Raw genomic sequence first — 27,317 nt, 5'->3', positions numbered from 1 at the left:
CCTAATATGTCTTATAATGATTTGTTTGTATGTACATCTGTTCTCCGGCTAGGTAGTGAGCTCCTATCAGCCAGCCTAGGTTCGAGTATATAACATGGTCTCGATAAAACAGAAGAATGTCTCTTTATTACTTCATGTTGCTCTGGCCATAAGTTGATATGCATAGAACATTTTGAGAGTTCTTTTTTCTCCTGGGTTTGATAAAGTAACATCCACTGTATTTTGTGATTCCAGTTCTTTAACTTATTCATATGATTATTAAGATTTTTTTTAAAACTTCATTCAGGGCGCCTGGGTAGCTCAGTGGGTTAAGCATCTGACTTTGGCTCAGGTCATGATCCCAGGATCCTGGAATTGAGCTCTGCTCCAGGCTCTCTGCTCAGCAGGGAGTTGGCTTCTCCCTTTGCCTCTCGCCCTGCCCATGATCTCTCTTTCTCTTTCTCTCTCTCAAATAAATAAATAAAGTCTTTAAAAATATTAAAAAAATTAACTTCATTGAAGGCTAATTTATAAACCATAAAAATCATCCACTTTATATAATTAAATGGTAAACAAATTCAGAGTTGTATAATCATCACTAAATCCAATTTTAGAATAATTCCATGACCTCAAGAGCATCCCAACTGAGGTATTTTTCAATATTGATGGAACTATCCAGAAACTTGTGTTGGGGATTGAACTTGATGACCTCAAACTTTGTCATTATTTTTGGCTCTAAACTGTGTCGGACACGACATGCTTAAAGGAGGCCTACATACATAGTGGCACTGCATGCTGAAAGAATAGTGCATGCTGGCAATGAGGTACGCCAGTTTCTCTTCAGAGGCTTGCTGTGTGATGAGCTCTGTGCTGGGTCCATTGTATACATGACCTCATTTGAGATTCAGAATAGAATAACCCGTAATGTAGATGCCTTCTTTATTTAGTCCATACGTACTCTGCAGAGAAGGAAGTAACTTGAGGTCATAGCACCAGTAAGTGGAAGGGCTGGGGTTTGAACTTGGACCTGACTGTGTCCCATCCTTGCCTGAACATTCAGTGGCTATATATTGAGCAATTACTGTGTGTTCCCATAAAAAGGCACATCTTAGGAAACGTGTAAGCAAGTTTAAAGAGTTACTTAATCTGAAAAGGGAGGAGGTAACTACAGTGTTGAAAGGATCAGCTCTGAAATCAGCTTTTTCTCTGACTTGGCTCCATCTGGTTTGGTTTGAGGCCCTGTGGGCGTATCCTGAATTGGGTCAGCAAACCTAGAAAAGAGAATAAACAGGACCATGTTGTAAAAATTGTAAAATACCGAAGCCACGTGAGTTGTCAGCATCATCTCTGATTGAGTTTGCTTTGGGGATTATTTCATCTTTAAGTCTTAAAATGTTACCATCGCTTGGTTTTTGTCAACACAGATGGTTGATTTTATTAGTTAAGAGTCGTGGTTTGGCTGCTGTAACAGAGACCTAGCAGTGGCTTAAAATAGAAATGTATTTTTCTCTCAGATAAAAAGCTGGGTAGGTAATCAAGGTTTGGCATAGTAGTTCCCCTGTCTTTATCTTGTTGCTCTGCCCCCATTATCGCACAGCTCTCATCTTGGGGTTTAAGCAGGTTGTTTTAGCTCCTTCCACCACATTTCTCGGGGACCAGGAGGAGGACATGTGTTTTTATCTCCTTTAAGGCCATGACCAAGAAATTGCATATGTAACTTCCGATCACATCTTGTGCTACAGAATGTAGAGAGCACATGCCCCTCATTCTGTGAGGACGACTTTAATATGAAAAATGTAAACTTGTATGTAAGAAGGAAGGAGATATGGAATGCTTTAGGCGAAACTCTTTCTCAGGATTTCTTTTTTTTTTTTTTAATCTGGCCAGAAGATTCGGCCAAATCCAGAAACTTCTGTCGACATGATTCCCCCGGGCTTTGAAGACACTTCTTTGTCTGTTTCGAAGTTGACAGTGTGTCAGTCTACCTTTCATGATGCAGTGTCAGTTTGAACTTGTTTATCCTGGAAAAGTATATGCAGCAGCTCCTGGCTTGACATCTGGGTTGGGAGTGCTGCATATCAGATTTTACCTTGGTAAAGCTGAATACATTTTCTTTCTCCAAAATATTTCTAGGAAAAAAATTTATTTTCTCATCAGAGTACTGTTTTCATTAAGACATGGTAGTATTCAAGATAAAACACTTAAAATTCCTATGTTTGGCATGCATGCCAACTTTTCTGTGACAAGGCAGAATTTGCTTCTTAGAAAATTGATGATACCTGCAAATCAAGAATTCATGTTCTAACCTCAGTACTTAACTAAGACGTGGCCTTGACTAAGCCAGTGGATGTCTTAACTTTTCTTAGTTAATAATATCTTAAAACAGAGTTTAGAAGTAGACTCCTCTCATATTATATGTACTTTTTTAAAGATGTTATTTATTTTGAGATAGCAAGAGAGAGCAGGAACAGGGGAGCAGAGGGAGAGGGAGAAGCAGACTCCCCACTGAGCGGGGAGCCCAACGTGGGGCTCGATTCTAGGACCCGGGGATCATGACCTGAGCTGAAGGCAGACGCTTAACCCACTGAGCCACCCAGGCGCCTTCTATTATATGTATTTAATCAACAATTACAAGGCCCTTTGAAAATGCAGGTGTCATTTTTCTTTGTTGTTGGTTTTGAGAGATCACAGATAACCTTAACTTTCTTTAAGGATGGGTTTTACTCACAGCCAGCTAGACCAACAAGGGAAATGAAATGTGAAGATACACTTAACATTTGCCAACCTGTCACTTTAGGGCATTCTTCTAAAGGCTTTTTTGATAGGAAAAGATCGTTTGAGCACTTAAGATTAGAAATTTTAAGTAATCTTGGTTCACAGATATTTCTTTTAATAATGTATGTCCCTTTCCAGGAGTACATTTTGGGAGACTAGAGCTCACTCTAAGTCCTTAATTATTTGAAAATCTCTGTGCCAGTATTACATTTCAGGCAAGGCCACTTTTAGCCAAGTTTACTGAAAGTATTTCCAGTGTTACTTCCAGTGATTTCATCTGATTCCTTTTTATGCACTCTTGACACAGCCAAATTATATAGAGTATATAAAATAAAGTGCTGTCTGTAGAGTGGTGAGTGGTTTCGTGATTCCCTTCTGTTTTGAGTGGGTGGCTTCTCTCCACTCTATCTGTTACCCGTATCCTCAGCCATCACGAATGTTTTGTTTTCTCTTTTGCAGATGACACGATTGGTGCTGCCCGGTATGGTGGAAAGGTGAGTCACGAGCTCACACACAAACACTAGAGAGACAGAGCTCATGATTATTTATAGGGAGAATCCTTTCTTTGCAAAATTCATTGAAGTGACTAATGAACCTGTCCTCCATGTCTTAGCAACAGAGTAATGTGCCTGGCAAGTCACAGAGTGGAGCATGAATCATCCGGTGGTGGAGGCCTTTTCCACTCGATTCCCTTTTTATTTCCCTCTCCAGGGTTGTGGTGGTTCCTTTAGATCAGGATTAAAAAGTCTGCCTGAGTCACCATCACCAACTCAATTGCCTGCTATTCTGAGGGGGCAAATAGAGTTCCTGGGGTATTCCTGGGAATGCCTTCTTAAAGCTATATGCTCTCAGAACTAAAATCAGTGGAGTTTCACAAAGCAAGACCCCATCTTCTAGTTGTTTAGTTCTTAACGGGTGAATGGATATATGAGGAACTTAGGCATGTTATATATAAAATGGTTGTAAGATGTCAGACCCACTCTTAGAGCAGAAACCCACACCGTGGAACCCCCTTTGTGTTCTGATTTGAGTTGGGTTCCACTAGGATATATGCTCGATGTCTTCATTTTCATTGAGAAATGTGTCATAGAGTTTCTTCTTGAAATAGCATGAAGTGTAAAATTGTAATTAAGCTCTGTTTCTCCCTTGGAAAAGCCTGAATGATGTCTAGGCTTTCAAAAGAAACCTGTTGAAAAGATCTGGGCTTGCATCTTGAGCTAGCTTGATCGTTTGCTAAATTTAGGGCTTCACAGTCATCCTTCCTCTGCAAAACAGCTTTGAGTTTGGAAGAGATCCAAAGGAATCACAGCTTCGGAAAGGGCAGAGCCCAAAGACCCTACTTCTGTGAAGAAACCTCTATGACCAGCTTCGGGCAGGGTTAACAGCTAATGTTTATTGAGAACCTATTACGTGCCAAGTGTTGTATTGAGGACTTGATGTGTGTTAACTCATTTATCTTTGATAGCCTTCCACCATTGTAACGGAGGAGGAAACGAGGTTAGGAATCCATTTTGTTTGGCATCTACAGAGACTTGTGGAGAAACTGCTTCTTCACAGTTTTTGTTTGTAATTCCATTTTATATGAAGTTTGGTATATTTCAGTTCCTTTAGTAAAATTTCCCTTTAAACCCTCAGACTGCTTCGTGTTGGTTGATAGTGGGAGTGTGCCCCTGATGGTCAGATATGGAAGTGAACAGACAGTGGTCTAACCAGACAGAACCCTAAGAGATTACAGAGAATTGGGGCTGACAGGGTAGAACCCAGGAGGGATGAAATTTTGGCCATCACCTTAATCCAGTTTTGATATCTGCCAGTGACTTGTACTAATTCAGGACAGTAAGTCCATCCATTAAAAACAAAATACTTATAAACCACAGAAATGTTGGAAAAGGAATTTTTAAGTGGTTGGTGAAAACCATATCAAAAGAGATGACAGTTGTGAAGTAATCTTGCAGATCATAATGGATTTAAATAGTCATGGAATGTTAGTACTTTAATTAATTGAAACCAGCCCCCCACATTTGATAGAAAGTGAGTTCCAAAGAGATTGAGTGCCATGAAGCTTCATAATTAGTAAATGATACAGACATAGGGTGCCAGGAACTTCACTCCTATATTTAGAGACCTAGCAGCCATGATCTCAGTTCTAGCTGGAGCATTAGATAAAAACAATGCCAAGAAGAGGATCCATTCATTCAGCCGGCACTCACTGAGTAGAGTTTATCATGGGGTATACAGAAGATGAACTGGATCTTTGCCTTTAGGAAATCAAGTTGATTTTAAACTAAAGTTGAGAAATGATCTGGTGAAAAGCCATCATAGGCTATGGACTGAAACTGACACCATGAGGGTGATTGTGGCACTTGCTAAGAACTAGTAAGAAATATAAGTGGACTTTACGAATCCGTACTTTTGGTTAGGAAAGGGAACAGCGAAGTCCGCTCGAGTTAAGAGTTACTAGTTGTATTAATTAAGGTAAGCTTACTGCTCTAAGAGACCATCCCAAGATCTCTGTGGCTTAGCACTCTAAAGGTTGACCCTTTTCCTCCTGATGCACAGCCAGTGCGGGCCAGTGGTCAGGACTGTGCTATGCCCAGTCATTCAGGGATCTCAGGCCCCTTCCAGCTAGGGGCTGTTCTCCCCTTGGACCTCGCAACTCCCCGCTGCGTTTTCTGCATCCGGCTAGCAGGAGGGAAGAGAGAATAAGGATGATTTTATGGGAGGTGTCATGGGCCAGGCCTGGAAGTGGTATACATCACTTCTGCCAACAGCCTGTTGTCCAGAACTCAGTCGCTACCACTAACTGCACAGGAGGCCAGAAATGTCATTAGCTGTGTGCCCAAGAGGAGAGGAAACACTGTAACCGATCATCTGAAAGCCTTCTTCCTTACACATGATAAGTGATTTTATTATAGCCTGCCCTTTATACCATCCTTAAATGGCATATTTTCTATGGTTGGTTTCCATAGGAGTCGTATTTCCATTGAGTCAAGCAGAGTCCTTTATAAAGATCCTTTGTTGTTGTTGTTGTTGTTGTTCCCCTTTCACTGATTCTATCTCTGATGTATGAGATTTTCTAAACCCTCTAGAACGGTAGCCTAAAGCCAACTATCACTAAACAAGTATCTGTAATTAAACTAAGGTATTATTGCCACAGAAGTTGAAAGTGCATAATTACATTATAGAGGAAACTTGCTCTTTCCACTTCTCTGGAATTATAAACATTGTGTACAGCTGGAGCCAGGAGGTGGTTGCCATAACAACCGTGGAAAAGCTAAAAATAGCCCCTTTCATACTGTATTGCTTAAGGTGGAATTATGACATGTTATGGTGTTTTAGGGCAGGCAGTTCTCTTTCATGTGGGAAATGTTTGCAAACTTCCTTCAGCAAAGCAGGATTTGTATAATGTATTTGGATTGCTGGTTCTAATTATATGTCTGACCACTCTGTTCCAGGATTCTTTTCTGACATAGAACTATGTTTGATACGTTTCTCAGTCTTCTTGAGAGTCTGTTAGAGAATTGTCTGTACCAATTTCAGTGTTATATTTAAGCTTAAAAAAAAAAAGTAATGACCCTCCAGGAACCCACTTATGCACTCTCTGATAAGAAATGGAAATAGGAAAAATCATCATGGAGTGTTTTCTGCACAACCTCCCTTATCTGCCATCAAACTCTGTATACAGTTAGCTGCCCACATCGGAGTTGACCCTGTGTTCCAGTCCTTCACGGGAGCACTTACACCTCCCCATCTCCCTCCCCGGCATCACGGGGCAGTGCTGAGGTTCCCGAGGAAGGCAGAAATCAGTGACTTATTCAAAGGAGACCTATCACTTCCTTTATGACAATAGTATTTTTACAGAGCTGTGACAAGGATACTGCAGCAGTCTGATGGAATAGCAAGGGCATTTATGGGAAAATAAAGGCCTGGCAATTTTTTTATCCAGGTGACAATTAAGGAAAGTGTCAGGATGGGGTTTCCACAGGTCTGAGGGAATTCTACCAGAAAGCATAGCTACAGGAAACTATAAATACCAGATACTGAATTTTATAGGGTTGGATGAGTTTAATGTTGGCTTGTAAGAGGTCTAGTAATTGAAGAGAATATGTTTCTATGAAAAGGTGCTTCCTTATCAGCAGTGATGTCTTCTGCTTTGTTTTTGCAGTATTTTAGTTCTGGTAGATCCTCAGTAATTTGTACCACTGAGACACCATGGTGTGGCTGTTAGCAAGTAAGCAGTGTGATGAATTAAGAATGTTCTATCACAGAAAATATTACTTGACTTGTTTATTTGGATATTTGTCATAACAGGCTGGGAAGTGTGCTGAAGTATGAGCAACATGAGTCTTCATTATGGAACTTCGGCAAATATTGTTAATGTACCTTCCAATCTTAGAATTATTCCCCAAGTCCCCGGAAAAATGAGAGATTAACTAAGGTTCGGTTTTATGTTTGTTTTCGTGTGCAATTAAGTGCAGCCCATTTTGTCCTTCTGCTTGATATAACAGCTGTCATGAGTCTGGCTCTGCCATGGAAACTGGTTTGACGTCACTAATTCCGCTTAGATGGAGGATTAGAGCCAGACAAAGTAGTTGATTTTAAAGACGAGTCCTTTGTGCCTCACAGTCCCAAATGTTCATCCCCATCTCTACATGAAGAATAGATACTGTATACAGTACAAGGATTAAGACAGTTCCACCAGCGTGTTGTTTATGATTCAGACAAAACTAAGTTGAATATTATTATCCTTGGAGAGAAAGAGAATTCTGTGCTGTTGTGTGTGTGGGAGTGGGAGGAAGGTTTTTGCTAGACAAATATGTGTGCTTCTTTTTTTTTTTTTTTTTGAGGTTTCAATATATTATTCAAGTTTTACTTTAAGTGATGTTAATTACAGCATTTGAAGGGGAGGATCTAATTCCACACAAAATGGAAGACTCTAAAATGTACCCATTAAACGGCTAAAAAATAAACCAAGTGGCAAGAATAGAACAAGTCCAATTTAGATTCCGAGTGTTGTCACAATGTGATTACAGTCACAGAGACTCTTCCCAGCGCAGAGCTGCGACTTTTAGAAGCTATTTCATACTCTGGTGCAGGGGCAGAAAACCACAACATGAGAGGGAATTAAGTCCTGAATTAGTGGCTTCATCACATCCATCTTCTCTACCCCAAAATGGGACAAAAGAAACAGCTACCACAGCCTGCAGACTACTTTTGTTGTAAAAGAGGTGATGGACTGGGGTGGAAACAGGTCAGGAAAATCTGTCTAAAAAAGTCTCTTTCAGATGGGTTTATACACACCATCAGTGAGTCTCTCCTTCCTTCAGGTAGGAAACCCAGTTCAATTCTCAGGAAGTCATAATTTCATTCATGTACTCCATACCAATTAACAAAGTGCCTATAAATTATCAGCTTCCATTTGCAGCCATTTCTAGATAAAAAAGAAACCTGAACTCTCTGGAGGGGCCACCAAGCTCCCCCCAAGTCTACAGCTGAAAGAACTTTTCATGGACTTGGGTTTCTTCTGTACCTCTGAAAGGGTAACACCTTAAAGCTGAATCATCTTTAACCTGGAGGTCTAACATGATACTTAGCAATACTTGCATCCCAGACATACAACATTAAAAGGTACACTAAATTCTGAAGGTAGCTAAATTCTGAAGGTAGCTAGGCTCAAAATAGTTTAAAATTAAATGACTGTACAGTATTCATTTATGCCTGAAATTCCAGTCCTAGACCAAGCTTGTGGCCGCCAGCATTGACATTCTTGCCATCCAGCGGAGTGGATAGGGTCAGTTTGATACCTGGCTTTAGGGTCTGAGTGTATCCTAAACCTATCAGGCTGGAGTTGTTCACTTTAGCCGAGAAGCAGGCTTCAGGGTCGATCTGATACTTGGCTGCTATTCCAAAGCGAGTGTTACTATTTCCTGCTGTCCAGGCCAGATTGACAGCGGTCTCTAACTTCTTGTTCACCTTCTGATAAATGGAGCCACCAAATTCTGTCCCATCGTTTACATTAGTGTGGAGCTGGAATTCGTCAGTCTTGTAGCCAACCACAAAGTTGCTCTGGGTCACTCGAGACTTTGCAGTCTCAAAATTCATCTGGTAGCCAGCCAGCCAGCCTTCATATCCCAGCACCACAGCACCCCGGACTGAAGGACCGGCAATGTCAAAATCCACGTCACAGCCCAGGTTGATGTGCTCCCGCTTATACCTTGTCTTGATTTTAGCATTTTTTTTCCCTGTGTTTGGTGAGAAGGATGAATCAAAGGTCAGCTTTAGTCCACGTGCAAGCTGATCTTCCACAGTGATCTCTGTGCCTAGTGTGTTGTCAGTGTTCCATTTCTCTGTAAACATCAGACCATGTTCGGTCCATCTGTACTTGGTTTCCAGACTGCCCGTCACTTTGGTGGTCTCACAGTGTTGGCTGAACCTGAGCTCGTAAATTCCAGTCCATTCTCAGATTTTGTTTTCAAGTCAAGTTTTATTAAGCCAAATCCATAACCCTTGGTGAAGACATCCCTGGCAGATTAGCCAAGATCAGCATACGTGGGAGGCACAGCCATCTTCTGCTCAGGGGCGGTGGCGGCGGGCTCAGCGGCTGCTACCGCGGGGGCTGCAGCGAGAGGAACCAAATATGTGTGCTTCTTGTTGGCACAGAGTTTTTGTAGTACAGGTGTTTCTCTGTTGTCATTATGATACAATTATAAATGCTCTCCTTTTATTTCCTCAGGTCTAGTGTGTTCTTGCTTTAGACTTTGTTGGTCTTGGGTTTGTTTAATGTATTCTCGAGTACAAATACTTTGTTTGAATAACGTTCCCTCAAATTCTGACTTTTCACTAATTCCAACTGACTCTACCTCCTAGAAATTTGAATTGGGGTAGAATATTTGAGAAACAAAGATCTTAGTTGCCTCAAGGGGTAAACAATTAAAGGAGCATACCTGCATAATTGTGACATATTTGATTATTGGTCTATTATTTTTGAAAATGGGAAAGAAGTTTTTATTGTCTTTAAATAAATTTTCCTGTATTGAAATCATTGATTTGGTGAGTGAAGTTTTAAGAGTGAGTTTTGGTAAGATCAGGATTTCATTTTTAAAATGCATTTGATAACATTAAACTTTAATTTTAAAAGACTTTTAAAGTGCATTTCATTTGTGAGGAATGAAATTAAAAATGTTAAGATTTTTATTCAAGGGCACATGTAACCCCCTGCCAAACTGAGTACAATGGAGCACATAATCCTGCTGATAAAACCAGCAGCGATATATTACAGCTTCTGTGAAGAACATTATCATCTACAACTACTCTAAACTAGCTTTTTCTTCATTTGCTCCAAATGAGTGAGGCCATAGCAATTCCTGATTACACGAGAAGAGGTTAAAATAAAATGCTACCTAAAGCCACAAGAATACATAGGGCTTAGAAAGGGGGTGCAACTTGTCCAGATTTGGGGTTACTTCTCAGAAAGCATTCTGTGTTGCAGAAGATACCATAGCTCTCTTAGCTTTCATGTGATGGGATCTGCTCTGAGCTTAAACGTGACACTTTATAATATATCATAAATACACTTCTCTCTTTCTGTCTTTTACAGGTTTATTGAGATATATTTCACATACCATAAAATCCACCCATGTAAAGTGTACAATTTGGTGGTTTCCAGTGTGTTCACCAAGCTGTGCAACCATCCCCACAATCTAATTTGAGAACATTTTCAACACCCTAAAAAGATAGAGAAATTTTAAACATCATAAATTAATACTCTATTAAAAGTCTCTAGTAACAAAAGTAGCTTTTGTCCATTTTGATCTGAGGAGTTTCTCACAAATACAGATAAAATCAAAATCTTAGATATTCATTCCTAATTACTAGTTTTTGCCTTAGAGTGATTGGGTCCTAACTCCTGATAGACACCGTACTCCTTTACCAATATTTAAAAACAAAAGCCTTTTCTGTCTCTGAGATACAAGCAAAACATACAAGAATGATATAATCAATGCATTGACTAAATATTTCCAACTTTCTTTAAAACCCCAATATAACATTTTTAAATTTGAGATTTGATTTTGATGACCCAAGATTTCACTGCTTAGAACGTGTGTATTACTAGTAAGGACTTGGGTTAAAAAATAATAACAAAAGACAACAACTTGTTTCCAGGGACACAGTAAGCTGAGGGTCCAGACTTCTGTTTGATAGTTGAAGTGGCATCTCGCCTAGAAGCTGACAGATGGACTGGGTTACCTTTGGGGATTATTTTTTTTCAGATTTATGTCTAAAATAACTTAGATTCCATTTAATCATGTTTCTTTTATTATTTTGCATAAAATGGATCTACATAGTCTTTTTAAAAAAAAATACTGAAAAAAAAAAGGTCTTGGGGGAGGGTAAATTCAGAAAAAGAACAAGGGGAAGCTGAGTGGAAGGAAAGGAGCCTCACCTGGAGGACAGGAGGTAGGTAGGGTCGCTTGCAGTAGCTGAAGGGGACTGACACCCCACCCACTACCCTGAGAAGAATGGATTTGAGGAGGGAAGAGTTGGCTTTTAATTCTGTTGAAAATTCCTAAAACCCTAATTCCATACTTTGCCCACCTGTATATGCTTGCTGACAACTATTTATTTATCTTCCGCTCAGGTCATGATCCTGGAGTCCCGGGATCGAGTCCCTCATCGGGCTCCCTGCTCGGCGAGGAGCCTGCTTCTCCCTCTGACCCTCCCCCCCCTCATGTACTCTCTCTCTCTCTCATTCTCGCTCTCTCAAATAAATAAATCTTAAAAAAAATTTTTTTTCATTTTTTAGTAAAATGAGTAATTCCTGGTAACTTTCTGACTTCGGGCTTTCAGTAGTCTCCAGAAGTTACAGTAGAAATTGAGCTTGGCCTTTTGGCAAAGAATATGGTTTGATCTCCTATAGAGTCACAAAATTTTATAGTCAGCTCTTTGTTTTGTGACTGAACATCTACAACCTGGAGGAAGTAGGAGGGCAGAACATAACCATTCACGCATCGCCAGGAGGTTTTATTAAGTACCCGTTACGTGCTCAGGACTGTGCAGGGGATTTTGAGGAAAACTGTAAGACGAGGTGTGCAGAAGCTTAGGGTTTTGTTGAGGGAGAAAAACATTTATACATATGCAATGATTAAATACTACAGCAAGGTAGTATGTGCTGGCAGGCCAAAATAAAGACATGCAAGGATTATGAGAGTATTTCTAAGACCGAGGATTCTTGGTGAGGTGGCCAGAGAAGACCTCCAACAGGAGAGATCAGCTGGAGGAGACTGTAGCTCTGATCCAGTCATGCCCCACATTACTAAAACAGAAATGAGCTAATTGCAGTCAAGGGCTATTTTTAGTTGATTGAGTTATGCCTCATTCACTGACCAAGGGTATCATGTGCTGATGAAAGGTGAGGGGAGATGTGTGTGTTAGAAAAACAGCAATGTTCTTCTGTTTAAAATAATTCTATGTCGCGAACTGTAATTTACAAGCCGTTGTGTCTATGATTTCATTCTGTTTACTTGGTGCATTTTCCTTTCTAGATCTAAAGGGGCAATTCTGAACATTTCCTCTGCCAGTGGCATAGCCCCAGTTCCACTGTTGGCCATCTACTGTGCAACCAAGGTGAACACTTTTTTAGTAAATCATGTCAGAATAAGAATGACGAGAAATAGGCATAGAGGCTTCTTGGAGTTCTCTTGTTGGCTGTTTTCAAATGGACTGGGAAGGAAAGGAATGGGGCAGCAAGATCTCAGATCCACAGATGCTTTATTCTCCTAGTAGTCAACTGGTTTTAAAACCGATACAGGCATACCTCGGAGTTATTATAGGCTTGGTTCCAGACCCCCACAGTAGCGCGAATATCAACAATAAAGTAAATCAAATGAGTGGTTTGGTTTCCTGGTGTATATAAAAGTTATGTTTAACACTAGGGTTAACATGGGGCGCCTGGGTGGCTCAGTCATTAAGCGTCTGCCTTCGGCTCAGGTCATGATCCCAGGGTCCTGGGATCGAGCCCCACATCGGGCTCCCTGCTCGGCGGGGAGTCTGCTTCTCCCTCTCCCACTCCCCCTGCTTATGTTCCTTCTCTCACTGTCTCTCTCTCTGTGAAATAAGTAAATAAAATCTTTTTAGAAAAAGATCTTTATTTAAAAAAAAAGATTTACACTAGGGTCAACGTAAAAATAAAAAGTTAATGTTCACACTATACTGTAGTCTACTAAGTGTGCAGTAGCATTATGTCTAGAAAAGCAATGTACCTATTTTAATTAAAAAATACTTTATTGCCTAAAAATGCTGTCATCTGAGCTTTCAACATGTGGTAATCACTGAACACAGATCACCATAACAAATATAATAACAAAAACTTGAAATATTACGAGAATTGCCAAAATATGACACAGAGACAAGAAGTGAGCATATGCTGTTGGAAAAATGGTGTCGATAGACTTGCTTGATGCAGGGCTGCCACAAACCTTCCGTTTTGTAAAGAACACCATCTGTGTGAAGTGAGGTAAGGCAAAATGCAAGGAAACGAGGTATGCCTGATTTTGTGCTTTCCGTAGAGAGCTGGCCTAGGTCAGTCAGCTCTGTTGATCAGAACATGGTGTTAGCGATGGGGGATTTGGTTCATGAATGAGTCGCCTTCATCCAGCAAAAGTTCCAACTCTGCAGAGCTAAGTGGACGAATTTGCCGCCAGTCAGGACATAAATACACATAGTAGGTACAAGATAGCCGAGGTGAGAGTGTATTTTGCCACGTTATTCAGAATTCATTGGTATTTATTGTCACTCTAGAGTGAAGCAAGGATTTTCTAGAACTCTCTGTAAGATGTCATAATTCTATACAATATCACCATTCACCTCTTCACATTACTAGTAGGAAAAATTATTTAGAATACATTTCCTGCTGCCTGCAGGTCCATAGCATCTTCTTATCCATTGTTGGAGGTATAGGATACATCTTTGAAATGAAAATGACCATTGAGATGCTGAAATTAAACAAGCTTTTAGGGAAAAATGGGCAAAATATAATAAGAACTTGTGATATGTCAGAGAAGGAAAAGAGCAAAATGCTTCCCTTCCTTTTCACCTGACTGTGTCCACTGGAAAGATGTGAACAGTGACAGCTGTTTTGAAGAAGTGTGGCGCCACGCCCACTGCTGCCATCTCCTTGCTTCCTGTATCTCTGAAATATACAGGAGGTAGGTTTAAAATGAACACCACGTTTCTTGAAGTGATTGTTGCACTCGAGCTTCTCACCCTGTTTTGCTCCATGGGCACAAAACTATGATTAATTGGGACCCTAGTAGAGTTGTTATTGATACTTTGTATTTTAAGCCTGAGATGGAGTCTATATTTGAAAAATGGTACATTATATTTTACAAATAGATTTAAAATTTTACTATCAGAAGAAGATGGGCTGTCACATTTATCCCTACACTTTTTGGATCTTGCCATCCCAAAGGACCAAGAGGATGTTTGCTCTTTTCTTTACAGACAACAAAATCCCTATAGAGGAGAGTTGAACAGAATTCATATTGTGTTCCATTTGAGTGGCAAGTGGGGAGGAGGACTGTATCCTTTGTTATATAATAAAACATTTCTTCTTGGAAAGTAATTTTCTGAAAAAAAGAAGATATAAGACTCTTTTCTGGTTAAGTCAGAATTTGGTCTGAAGATTATATTTGGTAAGAGAATAAAATTTAGTGGAAGATAAAAACAACTTGAGGTTTGTTTTTTTTTTTAAGATTTTATTTATTTATTTGAGAGAAAGAGAGAATGAGAGATAGAAAGCACGAGAGGGAAGAGGGTCAGAGGGAGAAGCAGACTCCCTGCTGAGCAGGGAGCCCGATGCGGGACTCGATCCCGGGACTCCAGGATCATGACCTGAGCCGAAGGCAGTCGCTTAACCGACTGAGCCACCCAGGCGCCCACACCTTGAGGTTTTGAGGTGTTTTTTTTTTTTTTAAGGTCTCTTCTGCATTTGAAATAAGAAGAATGATTAGGAACTCCAGTGTTAAATGGTTAGTTTGTTATTTGTGTTGCCACGACTATAAATCAGACGGATTGATGTAATGTGTGTGTTTCCTTCTCACTCCCACCCCACCCCAGGCTTTTGTGGATTTCTTCTCTCGGTGCCTCCATGAGGAATATAAGAGCAAGGGCATCTTTGTGCAGGTGAGTGGGGTTTGTTTCAATTGCGTATCCCTGTTTTTGTGTGGTTTCCACAGCAACTGTTGCCGTCTTGGCAACGAACGAAAATCACATTCCTAAGGAAGTGAGTGAGTGTGACGTTAGCACACCATTAAAGACATGATTTCTTTCTCTTTTATGCACTTAAGTCTAGATTTAAAAAAATTATCCCCTAGAATTCTGAAGTAGGGTTACTTAAAGTAGGACTAAGTGCACGGTTTTATTTCTTACAGTTTTATTTTGAGAAAATTGGGACTATCAGTATCTCTTAGCTGCCAGATGTGTAAGGTATTCTGTGATCTGTTCCCAGAGCCACAGTGTCAGAACCACAAGGGCAGGCAGAGAGTGCGTAAAGCCCGCTCTTTCCAGAGCATGGAGGACTGCGTGCACCAGGATGACTTAGGTGTGGTAGCGAGTTTTCGTTCATTTTTTTTTTTTGATTGTGGTAAAAATACGTAACAGAAAACACCATTTAAATCACTTTGAAGTATTCAGGTCAGTGGCATTAAGTACATTCACATTGTTGTGCCACCGTCAGCACCATCCCTCTCCAGAACTTTCCCATCTTCCAAAACTGAAACACTGTGTTTATTAAGCAGTAACTCCTCACTTCCCCCTGTCCCAGCCCTGGACACCCTCCATCCTACTTTCTGTCTGTCTGAACCTGACTACTCGAGGGACCTCCTGTAGGTGGAATCCTACTGTCTTGGTCCTTTTGTATCTGGCTTATTGCACTTCGTGTGACATCTTCACGGTCCACCTATGTTGTAGCTTGTGTCACACTTCCCTTCTGCTTGAAGGCCGAATAGAATTCCATGGTATATACACACTGCGTTGTGTTTATTCATTCATCTGCTCTTAGGTGAAATTAGGTGAATAGTGCCGCTGTGAACATGAGGTATATGCCTATCTTTTTGAGACCCTGCTTTCAGTTCTTTTGGATAGGTACCCAGAAGTGGAGTTGCTGGGTCAGGTGGCAATTTTATTTATATATATGTATATCTGAATTTTCTTTTTCTTTGAACTGCCTTACTTTTTTCCGTGATAGCTTACCTATTTTGTAGTCCCATAACAACATACCAGGGTTCCAACTTCTTCATATCCTTAACCAACACTTTTTATTTTGCTTTTTTGTTTTTAAATAATAGCTGTCCTAATGGGTAGGAAGTGGTCTGTCATTGGGGTTTTGATTTGCATCTCCCTCATGATTCATGATGCTAAACACCTTTTCAGCTGCTTACTGGCCATTTTATATCTTCTTTGGAGAAACGTCTATTCAAACCTCCCACCCTTTTTTATTTATTTTTTTTAAAGATTTTACTTATTTATTTGACAGAGACACAGCGAGAGAGGGAACACAAGCAGGGGGAGTGGGAGAGGGAGAAGCAGGCTTCCCGTGGAGCAGGAAACCCAATGCGGGGCTCGATCCCAGGACCCTGGGATCATGACCTGAGCCGAAGGCAGACGCTTAACGACTGAGCCACCCAGGTGCCCCACTTTCACCCTTTTTTAATTGGGTTGTTAGCTCTTTATTGTTGAATTGTGGGAGTTCTTTATATATTCTGGATATTAGCCCTTTATCAGATATATGATTTGCAAATATTTTCTTCTACTCTGTGGGTTGCCTTTTCATTCTATGGATTGTGCCCTTTAATGCACCAAAGTTTTTAATTTCGATGTAGTCAGTTTATCTATTTTTCCTTTGGTTGCCTGTGCTTTTGGTGTCCTATGCAAGAAATCATTGCCAAATCTAAGGTCATGAAGCGCTCCCCCTGTTTTCTTTCAAGAGTTTTATAGTTTTAGCTTTTACATTTAGGCCTTTGATCCATTTTGACTTAATTTTTGTAGAGACCTATGCTTTTATTATGTAGCTAACAGACACAATGCTGTGAAAATACAGTACCAAATATGAGAGGAAGCAAATGTAGGGATTTTTATGAGTGTCTGTCTCAAAGCAGCTCTTATTCAACACAAAGAAATAATGGCTCACAGCGTTTCCCTGCTTAGGCACATTTTTAACGATGTCTTAGGAGAAGTTGCAATGCGTACCCCTTTCCTACTACCACCCACGACCTGCCCCCACTTCTTCACACACCCTGTTGTTCATCATGGCTCTCATTATTGCGAGCCTAGTATTTCAAATTTTGCACCCTGAAGCCCCAGATGATCAGTCATCATAATAGCTAATGTTTGAAGGGTTACTTTCTAGGCACAGTGCTAAGCACTTTATACATATCCGTTTATTTCGTTTTATGTTGTAATGGCCTCATAAGGTGGTGTGATTATCATCTTCTGTAAATTTATGGAAATCGGGGTTAGAGAGTTTAAGCCATTTGTCCATGTTGAACCAGGACTCAAATCTGAGGCCGTTTGGCACCAAAGCCTTTGTTTTTAATCACTGGGCTCCTAACTTGAGGCCTTTAGGACAGCGCTGAACACATTGGTGCCATCTGTGCTCAGGCAGTTACGGGCTCAGCTCCATTTCCTCCCTTGTATCTTTGGACAGTCGAGATGGCCCGAAGCGGTGTCTGGACCTAGCCTCTAACCCCTTATATCCTCTGAGTGGAGACTGTAGCTAAGTCACCCACAGAGAGAGAGAGTGGTAGGGAAGGGAAGGGTAGGGTCAATGTTTCCTCATCTTCCAGGGCCATCTTAGCGTCTGCTTCCTCGAAGCCCCCTCCTGAGGTCTCACCCATGTGGTCCTTAGATGTCGTAGCCCTTTGACGTTATTCTGATTTGCATCTTCCCATTAATACATAGGGTACACTGGGGAGGAAGACAGGGTTTTCGAGAATCCTGAATTTTACACTGAACTACCGTACTCCCCCTTCTGTCCTTGACCCTGTCATTTTAATGCTAGTAGCTGAAATCTGCTGTGTAGAACTGGTATATTTTGGTGACAAGGAGCCATTTGTAAAGCATTGACGGGATGTAAGGTATCACGTGCCACACAGTGTCGTGCCATTTCTGTTGTAATCAAGTTATTAATTTCATAATTTTTAAACACCTACTGAGATAAAGCAGGAATCTCACAGATCCATCAGTGAGTGACCTTCAGGCAGCATGGCCAGAAGCTGCAAGTGCTTGAATGACAAAAGGGAGTGTTACACTCTGAGCACAGACGAGCGATTTCTGAAATTCTCTGAACAGACAAGACCGTCTCCTCTCTCATTCCCACAGCTTGTTTCCCTCAAAGATCTTTTCTCCATATTCTCTGCCTATTAGCCTGGCGTGACTAGAAACTACGACAAAAACATATTAGCACTTTGTTTTTTGGAATGTTTAACTTTGATAAACTTGTTTTTCCCCAATAATGAATTCTCAATTATGTAATTTCATTGATCATCGTCTTCCTTCAAATGAATTCATTCAAGGTTTAAATGTAGTGTGAATGTGGCAAATAAATAAATAAATAAAAGCTCACATGTTTGTGAAGGAAAGTACGGCTTATTTCTGTGTGAACTTATTATTCCGTGTGAACACATCAGAATGCTGAAGTAGAATAGAATGTCATACTAGTTCTGACCAAAGGGACAGAAATATTTAGCTGGTCTAAATAAAGCTCAGAGTTAAAAATTATTGGTTTTTCTTTGGTGGTGGTTTATGTCTGCCCGTTTTTTGGGGGCCAAGAGTTATTTATTGGCAATTTTCTTTTCCACTCCATCCCCCATACTGTTTCCTGGGTGATCTTGCTAAAAGCCAAGTCAGGTATGTTGCTTTCCTTCATAGTCCTCCAGTGGCTGCCTGCGGTGTTTAGGATTGAATTCCGACTCCACCAGGCCATCGCCTCCCTTGCCACCCCATCGTCCCTCCCTGCGTCAGGCCAGAGGGGCCTGTGGTGGCCAGGACATGCTCTGCCCTCGCAGACTGGCTTCGAGGCTGGCACGCCTTTCCCCTCTGCTCCCCACTCCCCGTCTCCCCACCCCCTTCATGCCTGAGCCTATGACCCCTCTCCGTCTTTCAAGGCTCAGGCCACACTTCACCTGCCCTGGGAAACCAAATCTCAGCCACGTGATGTGCCTTTCCTTCTGCTCTCCTCTTTCTGGTTATATACCTCGGCCTGATAACTCTCTGGCTCCCCTGCTTCCCCCCACTGCAGTATATTCTTGAGATCTGGATTTTTTTTTAATCTTGTTTGTCTCTGTGTTGCTAGTGACACATGTAATTTGGGGCACACTAGGGACCTGCCTTTTGCTTGGTATCAGGGAAGACTCTGGTTATGCATGGCCACGCTTTGTGGTACACAGACATTCATTGTAAAGGCCCTTTGAGCTTCTTCTCTTGCTCCCATAGGCCTCTGGTCTTGAATTTTCAACCTCTGTATCTAGAGGGCTTCCAAGCTAATGCTGTGTTGCCACATTTCAGTTTCTTCTAATCCTTGGAAGGAAAGCTATCTTTTTAGGTCTCCCTCCATGTGAATGTATATCAGATTGCTCTTTGGGGAGAGAAGAGAGTATGTTTTTTGAATTTAGGTTGTTTTATATTAATTTCTTCTTTTTTCCTTTGCTTTTCTCTTTCCATCTTTCCCTCAACTTCTTTCCTATAATTTTGTGAGAGCATTTAAAATTTCCTTCATGAATTCAGATTTGCCATGAAATAAGCATTTTGTGGAAATGCAAATGAACAGTGGGGACAGCTAATGAAAAAAAAAGGTGAATTTTGGACCTGATAAATTCTGTCCATTATGTTTGAATTGAGGGTAAGAAGTTCATTCTTGAGTAAGCCTTATCTTGTGTTGGTATGTTGGTGAGGACTGTTTGTTCTCATTACTGCCCTATAATTAAAGCCCGTTCAGAATTATGCTTAACTCTTTCAAAGGGCAAAATCATAAGTGATCCGACTGGCCAGTTAGTGGGCCCCAGTACCAGCTCCTTCAGTATGCCATGTACCAACTAGCCATGAATGCTGAAAAAGTATAAGAAATAGCTAAGACTAAGCCACCTTCTTGAAATTATAGTTACTGAACTCTTATTCTGTGAAACCTTCACAAGCTGCCTTGTTTTTAAAAAACTTATTTGGAAGTAACTTCAAATCTACAGAAAAGCTGTAAGAATAAGAATAATACAAAGAACATTCTAGTCCCTTTTACCCAGATTCACTTAATGTAATGCAACTTACTTCATTTGCTTTATTATTGAAAGGTAAGTTGCACACATCATGGTTCTTTACCTCTGAACACTTCCGTGTGCACTGCCAAAGGCTAAGGATATTCTCTTATGTAGCCACAACATAGTTCCCGACTTCAGAGTTAACACTGATACAATATTTTTATCTAATTTACTGTCTGTATTTCTGTTTTTGACTCCATAATATTCCTTATGGCATTTTCTGTCCCCAGTAAATAATTCATTCTGGGATCAGGGACTCGAGCTCTCCTGTCCCTTTGGCTTCCTTTAATCTGGAATATATCCACAGCCTTTCATTGTTTTTATGACACTGACACTTTTAAAGATCAGAGTACACGTCCTGCTCTTTTTGATTGAACACTGCTTATTTGGGGTTTTTCTGGTGCTTCCTCATGGTTAAATTCACGTTAGGCTCTCCTGGCCAAAATGGCACACATGGTTTTATATCTTTCTCAGGGCATCATACCCAGAGACGCACGATATCCATCTGCCCTCCATTGCTGATACTGATTTGGTTGCTTAATTCAAGGTGTTACCCACTTTCTCTGCTGTATAGTTACTGTCTTTCCCCCTTTGCACTACTTGAAAATTCAAGACCAGAGGCCTGTGGGAGCAAGAGAAGAAGCTCAAAGGGCCTTTACAATGAATGTCTGTGTACCACAAAGCACTTTGCACTACTACTACTAAGCAGTCTGTGGGGAGGCACTTTAAGATCAGGCAGATATCCTGCCTCCATATCAGTTTAGTTTTCCCTAGGCTTAGCATCCTGTGATGATTCCTCACAAACCTGCCTTATGAAGAGGTTTTTGATGCTAAAGAATTCATGAAGCCCTGCCTGGCTAGTTGGTCATTTCAAAGCAAGAAGTCACAGCTTCCTCAATCCAGGCCATGGTTTTATGCAGACCACAGTTGTCACTGGTATGCTTAGGGGCAGTGAGGAAGGGACGCTGGGCTTGGCATCAGCAAACCAAGGTTCTAGTTCTGATATTACCAGTCAGTGGTCATCTGACCTACAGAAAGCCGCTTCATTACTTGGGGCCCTAGTCTCCCCTTCTGGCAAGTGGGCACAAATGATGGGGCAGATATAAGAACACCAGAAACTGAATTGATATGCAAGTGTGAAGAAGAGAGGAAAGAAACTTGCATTTATCTAATATGTACAGTACGTTCCATGTTTTCCACTATTTTGTTACCTTATTTGAGATAGACCTCAGCCTAGTTCCATTTTACAGATAGGAAACAAAGAAGTGATAGGAGTTGTGTAACTTGCGTAAGGTCAGTCCAGTGCGTCAGATGACAAATGCCTGCTGCTTGCGAGGTCCTTAGCAAGGCAGGGAGGTAACAAAGGTGAATAAGACAACATCCTTGTCCTCAAAGCACGCACAGAAAGAGAAAACAGATATTTAAACACATTACAAAGACAAGGGATATTAAGTCCAAAACTAGAGGAATATATTGTGCACCACATTTCTTCAATCCAGACATATTTATAGACGGTACCTAGTAGTCTGGTACCTGGGGATACAGTGGCAAAAAGACCATGATGGAGACAGATGTGGTAGAAACTTGTGTTTAGTGGGGAGACAATAAACAAGTAAACAGATACACGAATGAGATGACAGTATACAGTGATAAGCACTATGAAGAAACTGGAGGAGGGTGATGTGTTCAAGAATGTGGGAAAGTATGGGGAATTTACCGATCTCTGCGTTTGTAACCTAGGTTTGAATAACTCCGAAGTCTGTGTTCTTTCTGTTTCTCACAGAGGTGTTTCTCTGCACCACACAGTTTTCTTCCTTGGAGCTGGGAAACCAAGTGTCTGGAAATGATATCAACGAGGAGATCATTTGCTAACTGAAACCATCCCTTCGGGTTTAGTTTATCTGACTCTTTACCAGAGGACAGATGAGGACACAGGTCAAGACCACGAAACCCAGAGAAGGTGGTTGTAGGTTTTAGCTGGCCTGAAAATGAAATGGTTTTCTCATTTTTAGCATGAGATTGCAGAAGAATACTCCATTTAGATGTGAACTTACTGTAATGGGGACATTCACTGGGCCCCCTTCTCTTAAGTTACCACCTTCCAGGGCTTTGGTCCTCTTGGGTGATGAGAGTTGATGGTTTTGTTAATTCAGCTAAATGCAGTTTTTAATCAGAATAATTCTAGAAAAATAAATAGGACACATTGAGATGAGGGAGAAAACAAAATTCAAGGTTTTGTGTTTTTTTTTTTTAAACGAAAGAAGATACTCCTCTTTTATATTTTGTTAAATATTTTATAGCTTAGAATAATCATGGAGATCTTTTGGGCTTCAAAGAGCTAGAAAGCTAAATACTGAGAAGTAGCTATCCGGATTGAAAATGGAATTCTTCATCCATTCTTCTTGTTAAATTGCCAATGCCAACAAAAGAAGGTAATGGAGTGTGTCTTTGTTAGTGCAGATGGAATCTAAGTAGAACTATAAAGCAATATGATTCTCCCAGGAAATAATCATATCTGGTCAACTGCACCGACTTTGAGAAATGGCTTAAGAATAGTAACGTTCGTCCTGTTAGGGATCACTGGACTCTGATCCCTTCCAGCCACGTGAATCTCCATGTTTGTCATTGATAACATCTATTTTGCCTTTACAACAGTTTTGCACCACAAGAACTAAAAAACTTCAGGGGTAATAATTGTAAGATGTCAGAGTAAGTCCAGAAAGAACTAACATAGCCCGGTGGTTACCTCAGGAGTCACTCTGTAAGTATGGTGTTCTTCCACTTTTTACAAAATATAAAAATTCAGCCAAGTTTTTCTTTCTAAATTTATTCTGAAAAATACAAATATTATAAACCTTAGAAAATACCAGAGTTCAAATCCCACACACTTTAACCGACAATTATTTTATTTAATCCTTGTAATAGTACAATAAGGAGGATGCTATATCTCCCAATTGCAGAGGAAAAAAACTAAAGCTCAGTATTTTGGTCAAGGTCAGACAACTAGTAAGTGGTCAAGTCCACCTGATTTCAAAAATGACATTCCCCCACCTCATACCCTACGACCTCTTTCATACCCCAAATTCAGTGCCTTGGGAAATCTTGTTGACTTCAGTATCCTTTAAACATATCCACTCTCTGACCACTTTTTGGGACCACCGCTGCTACCACTAATTTAAGCCATCGTGTTCACGTGCTCTGAACATTTTGTAGTACCTTCCTACCCAGCCTCCCTTCCTCCCGTCCTTGCCTATAGCCCCCACAGTCTGCTCCCAACGGTCAGAGTGATCTCTTTAAAGCTAAATCCAGGTCATTTTCACTTCTCTACTCAAAAATTCTCCTGTGGCTTTTAATTTCTTTCAGAGTAGAATCATGAGTTCTTATGACCTACCATGTTCTGATTTCAAACATTCCACATTATCTCTCATCCCCTGCCATTTCTCTGGCTTCCTTGCAGTTCCTCAAACACTTCAAGCGCATGTCTACCTCAGGGCCTTCACACTTCCTGTTCTTTCAGTCGAAAAGGATCTTTACCCAGATAGCTTTTGTGCTAGCTCTCTCCCTTCACTGAAATCTTTGCTCTGTGTCACCACATCAGAGAGGCCTTTCTTGGTCACCTGCAGGAACAGCTTCTGTCACCTCTGTCCTTAGTCAGGCTTACTTTTCTTTTTTCCTTTTTATCATCACCTCCCAATGTAGTATCATTTTTTACTACTTGTTTGTAGTCTTTGTGCCCCACCCTCACCCCAGATATAAGGTCTGTAAGATTAAGGACTTTGCTTCTGTTCACAACCGTATTCCACTGCTAACAGCAGTGTCCTAGTAGGTGCTCGGGAAATGTTTGTTGTTAAGCAAATGTTTTGGGGGTTTTTTTTGTGATATTACACTGTTTTTCCTTTTGTTATGTGAATGTTAACATATAAATTCCACATATTTGGAGGTAGGTCATTTGTGAGATTATCAGCCAGCCAGTTTTTATCAAGGATTTTCTTTGTGCAGAACATACGACATTTTCACTCCTTCATTTGGGGCTTAGGTGTTAAGGCTTATATGTAATGTTACTGTGGGGCCTTTGCTCAATGCCATGTAATCAGGGATCTCTGCCCCAGCAGAGTGATGAGATAAGCAAGAGCCCTTTTGTGGAAATGCTCATCTCATGGCCTGCAAGTAAAATAACACCAGCTCCCCAAACTAGGATCTGTGTATGTAGTTACAGGTCTTCTGGAGGATATCAGATCCTGAAATGGAAGATGAATAGACAGACATAAGGAGAAAAGGTTCTCTAAAATGCCTCCTCAGAGCCACAGCCTCTGCCTTAAGAATGTGTGCCAATCACACTGTTGAACGTGATGCTCACAAAGACAGATCGGACATCGTGTCCAGAATTCCATACTGTGCAAGTGGACTAGAGTCTGGTGTCCGCTGGATCCACGTTTTCCAAAGCCTGGTTGTGAGTTGTTCTGGTCATTTTTAAATTCAAGAAGGCATGTTTAGTACAGGTGACAACAGGAGAGATGCTCTACCACCCGAAGTTACAAGGTTCAGTATCTGATTCTTGAATACCTGCCATGCAGTGTTGAGCATCCATCTTTCCAGTACTCCATGACATTAAGTTATAGTAGCCTTCCTGTTCTGAGTCAGGCCCCCTCAGTTGTTTTGTAAGGACCAGATTACCTAAGCAAGCTACTCCAGTGAGGGAGTAAAAAAAGATACCACGCTGTCTCCAGGGATTTGTTTTTTAAAAAACATGTTGAGGGGCACCTGGATGGCTCAGTCGGTTAGACATCTGCCTTCGGCTCAGGTCATGATCCCAGGGTCCTGGGATCGAGCCCCCCATCGGGCTCCCTGCTCAGCGGGGAGCCTGCTTCTCCCTCTGCCTGCCACTCCCCCTCCTTGTCTCTTGCCCTCCTTCAAAAAAAATCTTAAAAAATAAATAAAATGAAAATGAAAAAACAGGCTGAATAAGGACAAAACATCAACAGCTTTGCTTTATGGCCTAATTATTTTCACTTTGGGATTCTAAATCGGAAGACCAGGGCCCTTGTTTGCACCTGTGGCTGAGAAGACCCAGGTTGTTTCCAGGCGGGCATCTTTATAATGGCAAAGTTTTGAGCTTAAGCAACTTGTAAAATTAGTTCTGCCCAAAATACTTCCTGTAGAAGGGTGAATATATTCTCAACCTGTTCACTGTAATGTTTCCATGAGTGGCAGGAAAATGGATCAATTTAATTATTGTTTATTGTGTTTTTGGTGAACTCTTTAAGGATGTACGTAGATGACACTTTGAGGTACATTACTTATACAAATAACTTAAAATACTCCTTTTTAAATTCTTGGCAAGTAGTTAGACCTATAAGTTTGTCTTAGTTTAGATAGATGATCTTGCTTAAACTTAAGAATATCTAAAATTTTGGTTTAAACTCTCATATTACATTGTCAACTTCCTGGTGTAATTAATTTTCCAGACTGCAGTGGTGGAAGGGGGCCCCAATACAGTTCTTCAGTGCTGTGCACACTGAGGAGTTCTGTTGCTAAGTCACTCAGCAGATCTGTGCATCCCTCCTGTGTGCTAGGTGCTGCTCTGAGCATTGGCCATATGGTGGTGAATAAGACCATGTTCGCATAGAGCTGATACTCTAGGAATCTCTACTGTCGAGTGATTGGGTTTAGTTTTCTGTTCCATTTAACTTTCCTCCTGCCGCTGCTCCACACATTTCTGACACCTTGTAGTTGCCTGAGAACCTCATGCTCTCTCTCCTTTCCTTTGCTCCTACTATTCTCATTACCCAAAATGTTCTTCCCTTGTTCGTTTACCTGGCAAAGTCCTCCACTTTATTTAAGACTTCGCTCTAAAGTTATTTTGTCTCTGAATCCTTTGCCTCTTCTGCTAGGCCATGTTAACTGCTGTTGTCGGAAATAAATACCCTTTCCAGAACAGAATTTACATTTCTTCGTTGGAAAAACATAGCTTGACTTGGGATTCCTAGGCATGTGTCTCTTGCTCCACCTCCAGAGCTAGGAGGTTCCCGAAGCTGTCTGGATGGTTTAGCTGAATGGTGAGTGAACTTGTGGCACCATCAAGTGGTTCAGCCAGGCAGTGCCACTTAATTCTTCCGCAAGATCCAAATAGTCCAATTTATGCCACATATCTACAGAGAGAGGGAAGCTGATAATATCATTGTATAATTGGAAGGTATAATTATCACACCATCTTCATCCTGAGACACTCAGAACTTGACAGAACCCTCAGCAGGCTTGTGATCCATAGATGGAAATGGGTTTTTAAATCTTCACTTTTTTGTAACCGGGAAACCTGAGACAGAGATGTGACACAGCTTGCTTGTGTTCTTTCATTACTCGAGATAGTGCATATGCGTATGCTTTCTTTTGCTTTGTTTGCCACTCAGCTCGGTTAGCAGTTTTCTTTCCTTACGCATTGTTAGAGTCTCGATGAATTCTTCTTTTCATACTGTATCCTTGCTGCAATGTGGCTTTAAAATTAAAGACCGCTGGGGCGCCTGGGTGGCTCAGTCGGTTAAGCGTCTGCCTTCGGCTCAGGTCATGATCCCAGGGGTCCTGGGATGGAGTCCCTCGTCGGGCTCCCTGCTCCGCGGGGAGTCAGTTCTCCCTCTCACTCTACTTCTGTGTTCTCTCTCTCAAATAAATAAACATCTTTAAAAAAAATTAAAGACCTTTTCGACAAAGTATTTTGCTCAGTAAGTGGGGGATTTGTGGATAGGAGTGAATTCTCAAAAACCAAGAGTCAGCTAATCACAGGTGGCTCAGGCATGGAGGTACTTGGGGGGCATTAGTTAACTTGGTGTGGGTTTCCGGCTGCAGGCACATCCCAGAAAGATGGAGATGAGACCGTGCTTAGGCCCTAGGGTCCTTGGTTCTCACCAGGCGGGCTGAACTTTCAGCTCCCATGTTAAGGAGGGTGGGTTGTATTCCTTGACTCATACTTGGGAGTGGGAAAAATTCAAAAACCAGACAAACAAAAACACCAAAGAGACATGGGAACATTCCTTCCAGCTCTCAGCAGGAAGGAAGTGCCTAGTCCGGAACACATCTCAATTTTATTTCTACCTGTAGTGAAGTTTTTGATTTTGATCACCAGGTATTCAATCCTCTTATTTATTTATTTATTTATTTATTTATTTATTTATTTAAAGAGAGAGGGAACACAAGTAGAGGGGAGTGGGAGAGGGAGAAGCAAGCTTCCCGAGGAGCCCGATTCGATCCCAGGACCCTGGGATCATG

General features: G+C 41.1%; 1 protein-coding gene and 1 pseudogene across 1 annotated transcript in view; one reads left to right on the top strand and one right to left on the bottom strand.

Annotated features, from left to right (window-relative positions):
• Positions 1-27,317, top strand: part of HSD17B12 (hydroxysteroid 17-beta dehydrogenase 12) — a 171,573-nt gene that overhangs the window by 141,285 nt on the left and 2,971 nt on the right. Inside the window, exons 7-9 of the mRNA XM_025878361.2 lie at positions 3,214-3,248; positions 12,297-12,378; positions 14,869-14,934. Coding sequence (XP_025734146.1) covers positions 3,214-3,248; positions 12,297-12,378; positions 14,869-14,934 — 183 coding nt within the window. The remainder of the gene's footprint in view (positions 1-3,213; positions 3,249-12,296; positions 12,379-14,868; positions 14,935-27,317) is intronic.
• LOC112829047 (non-selective voltage-gated ion channel VDAC1-like) lies at positions 7,586-9,380 on the bottom strand (annotated as a pseudogene).

This window comes from Callorhinus ursinus, unplaced genomic scaffold (genome assembly GCF_003265705.2).
Source record: "Callorhinus ursinus isolate GAN/ISIS: 27379988/994484 unplaced genomic scaffold, GSC_fseal_2.0 scaffold21, whole genome shotgun sequence".
NCBI lineage: Eukaryota > Metazoa > Chordata > Mammalia > Carnivora > Otariidae > Callorhinus > Callorhinus ursinus.
This window is presented reverse-complemented; position numbering and strand designations above follow the sequence as displayed.